The 12,405-nt window shown below is 41.4% G+C and overlaps 1 protein-coding gene across 2 annotated transcripts in view; it reads left to right on the top strand.

The window, feature by feature from the left end:
* The first annotated feature begins 2,062 nt into the window (after nt 1-2,062).
* kalrna (kalirin RhoGEF kinase a) overlaps nt 2,063-12,405 on the top strand; it is a 213,456-nt gene continuing 203,113 nt past the window's right edge. For both annotated transcript variants that reach the window (XM_049595069.1, XM_049595068.1), the window contains exon 1: nt 2,063-2,397. In XM_049595069.1, coding sequence (XP_049451026.1) covers nt 2,331-2,397 — 67 coding nt within the window. In that variant the 5' untranslated portion in view covers nt 2,063-2,330. The remainder of the gene's footprint in view (nt 2,398-12,405) is intronic.

Below are 12,405 nucleotides of genomic sequence, written 5' to 3'. Positions count from 1 at the left end.
CTCTTTATTGCCCATTTCCATCTTAAGATCCATGTTCATACAAGTGCATTTGAGCTCCAAGCGGTATGCAGGTAATAAATGGATTTATCTTGAAACCCACATTTTTGTTTTTACTCTGCAGCACAGCAGCTGTAATCAGCAGAGGAATACTGTATGTGGATTTTCATGGTCTATAGAGGACGATATATAATGTTTGCAGTTAAGTCAGAGTTAGTTATACAGCCCCAGATCATGAAATTGTTTCAGACACTTGATTCAGATGAGGGAAACTCAGAGGAGAAATCATACAGATGTGTACTGTATGTGTAGGTTCAATCTTAGGACTTTGGGTAAACACCATAGCAGAGCATGTGAACCCCCCCGCACAGTGTTGTACAGGCATGTGAGAGGAAAAACCTCGGGGATATTGTTCAGCAGTAGAAGACATCATGGTGAGACAGGCTGATGCAATCTGCAATCAACACACGATGAATGAATGAAAACCATTATTGCCGCGAGGGGAATTGCTTCACACAGTTGAACATAAAAGAGTATGAAAACACATCAGCAGCAACACATAACAAAAAAACAAGCATCATAAAAACATCATAAAATGTCATAAAAAAGCATAATTACTGGGAGGATCGATGAAGGCATCAAGTTAAAGAAGTGCCAGCTCCAGACTACGAGATCAGAGCTTGTTGAGCAGCTGAATCCTGCTGGGATAAAATGGTGTGGGGACTTTTTTGGTCTTCATCCTGGGTTTGATATACCTCCACCATGAAGGTTAGAGTACAAACTTAGACCACAGAGAAGGCAGTGGATCTGCTGTGATCTTGTGAGCTAGATTCAGGCTGGTACTTGTCTGTCATGTGATTATGTGTGCCACTGCCAACCAGTATAACAGCCCTGTCCAGTTGTAAAGAAAAGGTCTTAATACTCTGAGAGATGTAAAACAGTATTAACATAGTTCTGTCCACATGTATGAGACACGCAAACAGAGACAGCAAGGACGACATTTTTATTTGTACACAACAGCACATTTTCTGCATCTCAGAGGATAAACTCATCGTTTGCACAGTTACTTGGTTTTCCTTTTGCGCCACCATAACAACAATAATACACTTTATTGATCCCATATTGGGCATAATTTATATGTCAAAAAAAAGAAAAGAAAAGAAAAGAAAACAAGATAAAAACATGACAAAAATACAGATATAAATAAAATAAGCTAAAAATTAACCATGCAGTTAAAAATAATAAGAATAAATTATTATCATTATTATTATTAGTAGTAGTAGTAACATTATTAATTCCACACTGGGTCAAAAGCAAAAAAAAAAAAAAAAAAAAAAAAGCTAAAATATAAAAGCTCTACACACCGGTATGATCGCAAATGGTGGATATTTGCAAATATGAATAATAATAACAACAACAGTAATAAGGCAAGGAAAAAGCAAAAAGAAAATATGGTTGAGAGATAAATTTAACTTGATAAAAACACAACAAAAATACAGATATGATAAAAATAATCAGAAAAAAATAAATAATACAGTTAAGAAATAAAATAAAAAAAAGATTAAAATAAAATAAAATAAGATAAAAAAAATAAATAAAATAAAAAGATAAAAATAAAATAAAATAAAATAAAAATAATAGTTATTATTATTCAAGATAAGATAAACATTATTAATTCCACACTGGGTCAAAAGCAAAAAACAAAACAAAAACCCAAACAAACAAAAAAATAATAAACAACAACCAAAAAAAACAGTGACAAATAAAAAAAATAAAATAAAGAAATACATATAATAAGAAAAATAAAAAATATATAAAAAATATACAAGCTATCACCTTTCACTTTTATAGATACTTTATGTCCCTGGTCGATAATAATAGTAATAATAATAATAATAATAATTTGTTGTTTGTGTGTGACAATAATGTATAAACAGCACACAGCTGATGTCTGGCTAATAAAGGTCAATGAATTGAATTGGCAGAGAGGGAGCAGGAGAGAGGGAGGCAGAGGGAGGGGAGGGCCGGGGGGAGACAGGAGGAGGAGGAGGAGGAGGGAGGAGGAGGAGGGAGGCAGAGAGACCCTGGCGGACAGCAGCAGAGAGGGAGGTTGGACCGGGAACAATAGAGAGAAACCAAGCCAGCCCTGAAACACCAAACAAACCGAGAGGGCGACAGAAAGAAAGAAAGCAAGCAAGAAAGAAAGAACGGCAGCGGAGGGATGGAGAGAGAGGCGGACACACGGACACCATGTGAGGAATAAAGACGGAGCGGAGGGCGCTTTATTTCTCTTCTTTCTTTTGTCGCTGGATTGTATTGAAGCGGATTCCGATATGAACCCTGCAGAAGCGGCCGAGGAGGCGCCCAGCGACCCCGACACTGATGCCTTCTACAAAACAGGTAGGGCTGCAAACACACACACACACACACACACACACACACACACACACACAAAAATGTGCCACAAAGGCTTGATAAGAGTGGTGGATGTCAGCAGGAGCGGTCTGAAACAAGCACATGAACCCAAGTGAGGAGCAGCAGATCTGCAGAGGAGCACCACAGAGCTGGTGTGTGTGCTCACACACACTGGATCACACAGGGAAGCGTTCACATACAGCTTTAAATCATGATTAACGCTGCTCTGCTGCAGATATTTGATGGTATACATGCATTCAGTGTGTGTTTGTGCGCGCCCGTGCGTGCGTGCGTGCGTGTGTGTGTGTGTGTGTGTGTGTGAGAGCTCATGTGTCTGATGCTGATGGTCTTTACAAAAGAAAGAGGAATCATGGAGGAATGACATCAGATGAGCTCCTGGAAATCTGCTCGATATGCGATTGAAAGACAATTTATGTATGCAGAGCTTTAATAAGGTGTGTGTGTGTGTGTGTGTGTGTGAGTGTGAGATACACCAAAGCATTTGGATACAAAGGCAGCAGATGACAGCTCATACTGACCAAACTGATCCAAAATGGTCAGAAGGTGAAAGAAAGTGTTACATGGCTGTGTGCAGAGTATACAGTGTGTGTGTGTGTGTGTGTGTGTGTTTTGATGTCTGACACTTCCACCAGAGCATAATGGCTAAACACACAGCTGCAGCTGGCATCATTGATTAATCTCCTGGTCCATCACGTCTTCAAACTGCTTATCCCCTCTGACCAGCAGCACCAAATTCTGTCTTCACAGTGATGTGAAACCCAGTAAAGGATCGTTCACTCTCTGTGTTGATATCAGATCATGTTTGGTGCGACATTTATCGGATTTATCAGTTCGCAAAAACAACAGAAAATTCATCAGCAGCTCCTCTGATAAGTGATCTAATCTTTTTAAGTCATTTATCAACCAAAAACATGAAATATTCTCTGTTTGTGACTTAAATGTGAGATTTTGCCGCTTTTCTTTGTCATGTGTGATTAAAGATTTAACATCTGTTGGGTTCTGGACGGTTGGTCAGACACATGTCACATTGAACTGTAGGAACTTGTGAGAAGCATTTTTTTCCCACAGTTTTCTGCCAGAATAATGAAATAGAAAAAAATATGAAGCAGATTAACATACGCTCACCAGCCACTTTATTAGGTACACCTTGCTAGTACGAGGCTGGACCCCAATTTTAATTCTTGGTGTCATAGATTCAACAAGGTGCTGGAAACATTCCTCAGAGATTTTGGTCCATATTGACATGATGACATCACACAGTTGCTGCACCCATGATGAGAATCTCCCGTTCCACCACATCTATTGGACTGAGATCTGGTGACTGTGGAGGCCACTGGAGTACAGTGAACTCATTGTCATGTTTGAGATGATGTGAGCTTTGTGACATGGTGCGTTATCCTGCTGGAAGTAGCCATCAGAAGATGGGTACACTGTGGTCATAAAGGGATGGACACGCTCAGCAACAATACTCAGGTAGGCTGTGGTGTTTAAACCATGCTCAGTTGGTACTAAGAAAATCTCCCCCACACCATTACACCACCAGCAGCAGCCTGAACCGTTGATACAAGGCAGGATGGATCCATGCTTCCATGTTGTTTACACCAAATTCTGACCCTACCGTCTGAATGTGGCAGCAGAAATCCAGAAAACTGGACTTGCTTGCGTTCGTCCATATTACCATAGCCTAGATGACTGAGGATCTTCTTATTTTCAGGTGGTTGTTCACTATAGACAACACAATTATTGTACTTTATTCCTTCTCTGCCAATATGCCCCCCTAAATCCGGTACACTGGACCTTTAAGTGATAAATCATGAGTGAGTAGCGTACACACACCTGGACTATGCAGAGTAAAGGTGTGTGTTAAGAGGGATTCAGTTGATGATTTATACGTATTGTTAGCTGTGTCTGTGTGTGTGTGTGTGTGTGTGTGTGTGTGTGTGTGATTGATACTGACACTCAATAATGGACGTAAGTGAAACACAGTGATACTGTGTGATTTCATTAATTCAAGAGTGTGTGCAAGAGAGACATGGAAAAATAATACAATAAATTAAGGAAACTGGTGACGCATTGGTGACATATTTGACACACACACGCAGCGTTGCTGGAGGGGGACACACCCTGGCTCTGTCTCTGTCAGTGTAATTCAGTTCAATAACTTTATCATGAACAGTCCTGCCAAGGTGCTTTATTAAATCAAACACACACACACACACACACACACACACACTGTGAGACACAGTGTGTGTTGTATAGAGTAACAGGCCTCTATGTGTGATCTCTTGGTTTTCCCATAATATTAGATGACTGTCGGTTGGATCGTCTCCAGCAGATGGACATTGTGTGGAAATCTACTGGTTGACTCATCAGCACAAACAATGAAACACTGTGCTGAAAAAAAGTGGGATTCATTGAAATGTGGTCAAAGGTACAACAGCTGTAGGAGGGGAGTCAAGTGTGAGTCCCAGAGAGCGCTGATGTGAGAAACAACCAGCTCCAACGCTGTTGTAGTGCTGCTGGAGAGGTTGTGTTGTCTTTGATTGCATCAATGGTTCAGATGCTTTCAGAGTGTGGTAGACCTTTCATTGTTGTCTGCTCTGTAGCAGAAGCCCCTGAGGCTCATGGGTAGTGTAGTATTTACTTCATATAGTCCCGTGTAGAACACCAAACAGAGGCAAAAACATCTTTGAAAAAGTCACGTTCCTCCTCCTCCTCATAGTGCTGCTAATGTCATCTGCCAGATTAAACTGTGGCTGAATGGAAACAATTAATCAGAGCCTCAATCATGTCAATCACTGCTCGTGAAATGCAGTCAAACTAGGCAGCATGATTCTGTTACTGCATTGCTTATTTCTCACCTCAAATGTTTTCAGAAACATATTTTATTGTACTGTTTAGCTGTAAAATGAGGCCGTCTTGTTGAAAGCAGTCGAGCCGAAATGAAACACTGCCCAGAGCAAACTTTCAAATTTTTTTCAAATGATGTAACAGTTTTAAAACAAATTGAATACTTGCTTGTGGTTAAATGCAGAAGACAGAGGGGCATTACAGCTGAGATGCTTTGGTGTGTGGTGCGTGTGGTTGCTGCGATACAGAATATCCATGGACAACCTGGTCTCACTTTGAAGTTCTCGAAATCTGGCGCTCGGGCAGTGACTTGTGGCGTCAGACACCAACGAAAAAGCCATCCTTTTACCTCAGCATGATATGCAACTGGTCGTTGTTACAGTGTAACGACGCTTGGCGACGTCGGGGAAACGTGGTGGGACACGAACAAAAGTTAAGTTTGCGAAAGGCCGAGTAGGAGTAGAGTAACTTTCACCCTGGGGAGCAGTGTTCACGTCCCCAAGATTATGGAGTGAAACCTTGTTCTTTTTTTCTAAACTTAACCACGTGCGTTTGTTGTCGGAGGAAAAAAAATTTTGTGTTGTAACGACGTGCTTTTATTTTGAAAGAGACTGTATGCAAATGTTCAATTCCCTGTGAAAACAGCAGTGTATTTTGAAAAAACAATGCATGTAACAGGCAGAACTTGACACAGCGTCCCTGAAAGTCGACAACCTTTCACGTTGTATCTGTAAGTGGAAGGTCCATGACCAAATGTCGATATGTGACGAGGTTAGAGTGAGAATGTGTTGCCGTGGAAGAAAAAATGTCGACACAAAGTAGAGTACTTGCTCTGGATGAAGGGAAGCCTGAAGCACAAACCCACCGGTCTGTGTGGGTTCAGTATGAATTTCTCCTCCATTGTTATTGTTGTCCAGCAGTGTGACTGTCAGTCTTTGTGGAATTTGTCCAGCTCCTCCTTCACTGTGGTTTGATGGCTGGATAAAAAGTGACAGTGAGTCGCTGCATTTTTTACCCAAATAATTTTCAGCATTTTTAGCAAAATGACAAACATGCAGCGCTCAGTACTGAATAGACGCCGGTGCCTTGTTATGCTGAAAAAACACAGAGAAATAGTGAAGCAGTGTTAATTTCTTAACGAAAACCACGATGAAAATTTCGTCAACAACCTTTTTTCCATCATGAAAATGAGATGATGAGAAGCTAAAAATAAAAACTAAGACAAAATCCATGCTTAATTTTTGTTGATGAGACGAGACTTAATGAAAATGGTTACGGTGGACAATTGGACATTGACACCAGAGAACAGCCATGCTTACAATTACCTTCAAATGCTGCACGAGTGACATGCTGGTAAACTCCAGCAAATAGTCTGTGCCAGGATGTTTCACTCTCCAGCAACAACACCGGAGCAGCGTCAGCCGTTGGTGCGAGTTGTGAGCTGTAATCCAGCAGTAAATAATCAACCATGTGTGTCTGACTTTCAGTTGTGGCCAGAGAATACATGCAGCCAATCAGTCCACAGAGTCCTTCGACTCCTGTGACATGTTAACCTGTGTTACAAAGAATTTCTTCCCGCCTGAAACACATGAACACGCCTCTGGGCTGCAGTAAAATGTCATTATTACGAACCGCACTCTGCCACTGCAAGGTGTGTTTTTGTCATCATGCAGGCATTTGTATCAGCAGAGTGTAAATATGCAGAGCTCCCATGAAAATAAGAAAACACATGAACATAGTGGTTGTGGCTGTTGCTTGCAATCCAAAATGTTTTGTTGGCCAACAATTAAAACACATCAAATCCTCAGTTTTTGGACGCAATGTTTGGTATTTTTGTTAGAAAAATGACTCACACTATTGATTTTTTACAGTGGTTCATTCCTGATAGATGTACTAATTGCTTTAGCGCTTACTTTAAACCTTCAAATACACATTGTGTGTCGGGAGAGGTGCTCCACCTTCATTTTAACCTGCGTGTGTATAAAATGTTGTCAGGTGATGAGATCTTACAGCACAGCGTGTCTCAAAGGAGAATTTACAGAACATAGAGAGCAGTTACAAAGGTGGATTTTTTAAACATTTAATGCAGGGCGCTATCATCATACTCACATTATCTTTTTCATTACGTCCATATTTTCTTGTTCCCGCAGTGCTGGAAAGAGGCTCCATAAACATGTTTTATCTCATAAGGAAAGAAAGAATAATGTCTCCACATCTGGTGTGAAGCAGGACTTAAATCTGAGGTCTCTAAAAGCGTGCCCGTCCTCTCCCTCTGCTAATGAGTTTTTCTATTCTGTATCAAAATCATTACTCCTGCAGCACAGGCGGAGATATGCACCAGCGTCTCGCTTTGAACAGTGTTGTTTGCTTTGTAGTTTTCCGTGAGGTTCAGGACACTTTCTTTTGAGAGAATGATCCACACAACAGCAGAATTAAATGATTTTTGTCGACAGTAACAAAACCAAAGCTGCCCGCCTGCGCACATTAAAATGCACCACAGCGTCTGAGCGGCTGTACGAGGGATCTGTCTCCATCAGCTGAACGTCTCTGACTTCAGTACAGAGGAAATTAGAGATGGCTCCCGACCACTATTTCATTTTAAAACCAGTCCCACATTATTGAGTATCAGCCAAAACTGATACCAATCTGTTACTATACCCAGCTGTTTGCATGTTCCTGACATCGTTCGTAAAACCAAATCCACCGTACTGTTTCTAATCTGCCATTCATTTAACATCCCCTTCAGTGCTGCCATAATGGATTCCTCCTTGTGGAGCGGCGCTTGTTGGAAAGCTGAGTTCAGTCAGAGTGCTGTCAGACTAAGTAATGACACAAGACACACATGTGAGCCTCATGCTGACTTCTCTTCGTAATGTTTCATGCTTGTACAGTGCAGCTTTGTCATATTTCAACCCAGTCACCAGAATAAACGTTGGCAATGTCCATTTCTGCAAACCATGGATACATTCTATTTGGATACATGGAAATGTGTGGTTAGGTTTAAGCACAAGAGACACTTGGTCAGAGAGAAACAATCATGTTTTGGCTTAGAATATGTTTGCATCGTCAATTTACATCCACAATAAGTGATTGGTTTTTTTGCCATCGACAGACTCAGATCTTTATTAGGTATCTGACAAGATTATGGGAAGAGTTCCTACCAGTGTTGGTCTCATTGATCTAAAAATGTAATATATTACTCATTACTTACACCCCATAAAATTGGTTTCCCAGAATTGAGATGTGTGCCTCTGTGTGCTCGCCAAGGTAATGGCCAGTAAATGTAGCTAAGTGTAGCTAGCTATTTACCTGGAGGTCTTCTATTGCTTGGACCCATATTTACCCACGGTGACGTAGAGTCACTCGTGGAGCAACATTTCATCCACCACATATCACTTTTTTGTAGCTGCAGCTGAACATGATTAAAATCCAGTGTTAGTTGTTTCGCCAAAGTAGAGCTACAGGTGATGTCCACAGGCCAAGCAGGGCTCACCTTTGGTGGGGTGTATTTCCTGGAGCTTCACATTGCTGTGCTGTCGGTTGTAGTAAGTGTTTTGGACCAGAGGTTTGAAGACGTGTTTTTCGCAGTGGTAAGAGTTTTAGTCCGACTACCTGCAGCAACAGTGTTGATGCTATCTTTCCTCCTGACAAAATCAAAGAAATGGGAATATTTCTAGCTGCTAATGTAAACGTTCCATCTTGTAACGTGCCTGCACAGTGCGAGGATTACGAATATTAGTCCTCTGATGTGATGGTCAAGTCAGTCGCGATGTGATAACTGTAAAGTTGTTAAAGGGTAAGATCCTTTTTGTTTAACCATAATCAGCCACAAAATTGCCGTCACCAAACCCACAGTAATTTTAGTGTGTATAGAACCAGCATATACTGAGAGAATTAAGGGTTTATTTCAACCAAACCAGAGTTGTTGATAGTTGGAGCAGTGGAAAGAAAAACCAAGATGGTTTTGTGAGTTTTATTTTGTTTTTTGATGACTTTGAGAGTCAAAATTGGGGATACCAATTCCGTGGCTGTTTCTGGTTAAACAAACAACCTGAACCTGTCAGTGGCAAAAATAAGCACTTTCAGTGGACGTTCAGTTGGAGGTGTGGACATGCCCTGCGTGATTACATTGCAGCCTGGTTCACGGCTGCCGGCTGCAGCGGTTTCTCGCAATAGTGGACCAGTTGTCAAAAATTGTTGTTCCAATCAGTCACAAAAAAGGGGTCCATTTTGAAAATGTTGAAGCTAGCTTTTAACTAACATATTGTAATACGATAGGACAGTTTAGTGTAACAGTAACCTCTATTAGGATCAAGTTCATCAGAATGACATACGACAAACTCTGTTTCAGGTGTGACTTACAAGATATAAACTAAATCCAGGAGCAGATTTTGAAACCTGCAAAAACTTGAAACCCCTCACACATCTCCACCAGTGTACATGTTTTTTTTGTCGGTCTTTAAAAGGAAAGCACGCTGACTGAGTTAATAAAGGGCCGAACAATTGATGGTGATCTACTATTTAGTGCATGAATTTAGTATTAGAGGTTGATAATGCAGAACAAATGGTATTCATAAACACTAAACCATGTGAGTAATAATGCGGCAATTTGTGCTGAGAAGGCAAAGAAAACACTAGGATTACATGTTGGATGGACAGACAGTGACAACGATGACTTAGCGGGCCGGAGGAGAGAAGTTCATAAGGGTGAGGCTCTGCACTGAAACCTGATCAACTGTGTTATTAAATCACTCCTGCTCACAGCACGCCATTCACTCTTTTTATTATTAGTCCCAGAGCTCACACATACTGAAACAGTGACAATTTCCTGTTTTAAAAATGAATGAATGTTTAATCTTAACGATGGCCAGCGGCTATATATCAGAGGACAAAGACTAAGCATCCTTTAACATCATAAACGACTACTTACTGAAGACTTAATGTGGCCCAACTGCTTCTTAAACTTCCACGAAGAAATGTTTGCAAATGTCGGTGTGTCTACCTGCCTTGCTTAAATATAAAATCTTATATATCGATGTATGGCAGGCTTTGTCTCAGAAAATGGTATCATCCTGGCCTTGACCAACCTTGACCTAAGCTCAGTAGGGTTTTCATGGAGACAGTGGGGCCACTGGGTCTCCAGCCTGTTTGTGGGGGCAGTTTGGGGGCAGTTTGTTGAATTCTGTCTTTTTTATATGAACTTGTATAATGAAGTGGTTCAGTTAGACTGTCATGAGACAGGTTAGTTTATCCTACTGATGATGTGTTGTTGCAGTAGTAATCCTGCTCAGTACGAGACATTTGGTGTATGTGCTTGGCTCAGGAGCCAACGGTGCAAAGCCGACATCTGTGGGATTATGACTGAACGCCTCTAAGTCAGAATCCAGCCTAGACGTAACGATACCATAGCGCCACAGATCTTCGGTTGGCTCCAGATAACCAGCCTCGTTCGGTGAACAGAGCTGTTCGTGATGATCTGGATGTGGCCGGCAGATTGTTGCACCTCTCCTATCTCGCACCGCATATTTGTGGAGAACCTGGTGCTAAATCACTTGCAGACGACCCGATCCTGGGTCAGGGTTTTGTACGTAGCAGAGCAGTTTCCCTCACTGGGATCTATTGAAAGTCAGCCTTTGAGCCAAGCTTGGGGCGGCCTTTCTCAGTTACCCAAGGATACTTCGACATGTAGACTGGAGGAGCCGCGGATCGAACCAATCCGATTTGTGGACAACCCACTCTACCTGCCTGAGCCACAGCCGCCCCAAGCTTGGATCAAGGTGGATCAAGATCTAGAGTGGGTTGTCCACCTATTGGAAGATCAGCGGTTCAATCCACAGCTCTCCCAGTCTGCATGTTGAAGCATCCCTGGGCAAGATGCTGAACCCCAAATTGCTGATGGCTGTTCCATTGGTGTGTGAGTGTGTATGAATGGTTACCGAGTAGCAGGTGGCACCATGTATGGTGGCCTCAGCCACCAGTGTGTGAATGTGTGTGAATGGGTGAATGTGACTGTAAAAAGCGCTTTGAAAGGTGCTATACAAGTGCAGTCCATTTACCATTTTAATGGTGGGTAATTTTTGTCTTATTTATATATATGTTGCATTTATTATATCGTGTATTTGTACCAGGGGTCGCATTAACCGGATACTCTCAGTCATTGACTGTTTTTTTTACAACAATGACCGGAAAATCTGAAGGCCGTCGGTCATTTGACCGGTTGCAGTTACCACCCCTGCCCACTTGGCGGCAGAGTGCACAGTCAGTGGTTTAAGTGGCTGCCGTTTTCACACTGCAGAGAAAAAGTCATTCATTTGCTTCATGTAGCGTTGTTGACATAATGCCCTGGATACACCAGATGCGTTAGGGCCGCAGAAGTCCTGTGAGGCGCTTGAATGTCCACACAGGCAGCGCATTTCTCCTGCGCTCTCCGTGCCGGTTAAACATCAACTCCACTCGTCTGTTCCCGTCAGTACTCGTTTTTTCACTTCAACAGGTCATTTTAAACATGGGTAAGTCCATATTTTAATTGTTTTTTTATAACGTAATAAGTTAATGACAATTTGTCATTGAATGTCCATGTATTGAGCATGTTGGATAAACACTGAATGAATAGGGCATATTGTTCTGACCATTTTATTTATGTAGTTATGCCTGTAGGCTCGATGACACAAAATTAAAATTGTAATGAAGTGATTATGGTATTGAAAAATGTGTTCGGTTACGCACTGTTGTGTTTTTTTAAATTATAAACACGGTATTTTCTCCTCACGTTCCTCAGTGCGTGCTGTTGTTATTTTATTTTGAAAATAGGCCGGATTCTCTCGTCTTTTCTGTGTCCGACTTCCTGTTTGGTACGATCCACTCTATCCAGCTTGACAGAAGCGCTCGCGGCTCGCGTGTAGACCAGACGCTGAACTGAAGCACTGCGGTGGATGTCTGTTCATCTTTTCGTTCATGTCCTTATTAATACACACTTTATAACTTGCTTGTTTGATTTATTAAAAACGAACGAATGAAAACTAAATGTCTTTGAATATCTTTATTATCATTTAAAAACGAAAATTAAAATGACCGGTAAAAATAGATTATGACTGGATTTTTATGACCCTGTCGGTCAAAATG

This window comes from Epinephelus fuscoguttatus, linkage group LG13, assembly GCF_011397635.1.
Source record: "Epinephelus fuscoguttatus linkage group LG13, E.fuscoguttatus.final_Chr_v1".
NCBI lineage: Eukaryota > Metazoa > Chordata > Actinopteri > Perciformes > Serranidae > Epinephelus > Epinephelus fuscoguttatus.
The sequence above is the reverse complement of the archived record's forward strand: the minus strand, read 5'-3'. Positions and strand labels throughout refer to the sequence as shown.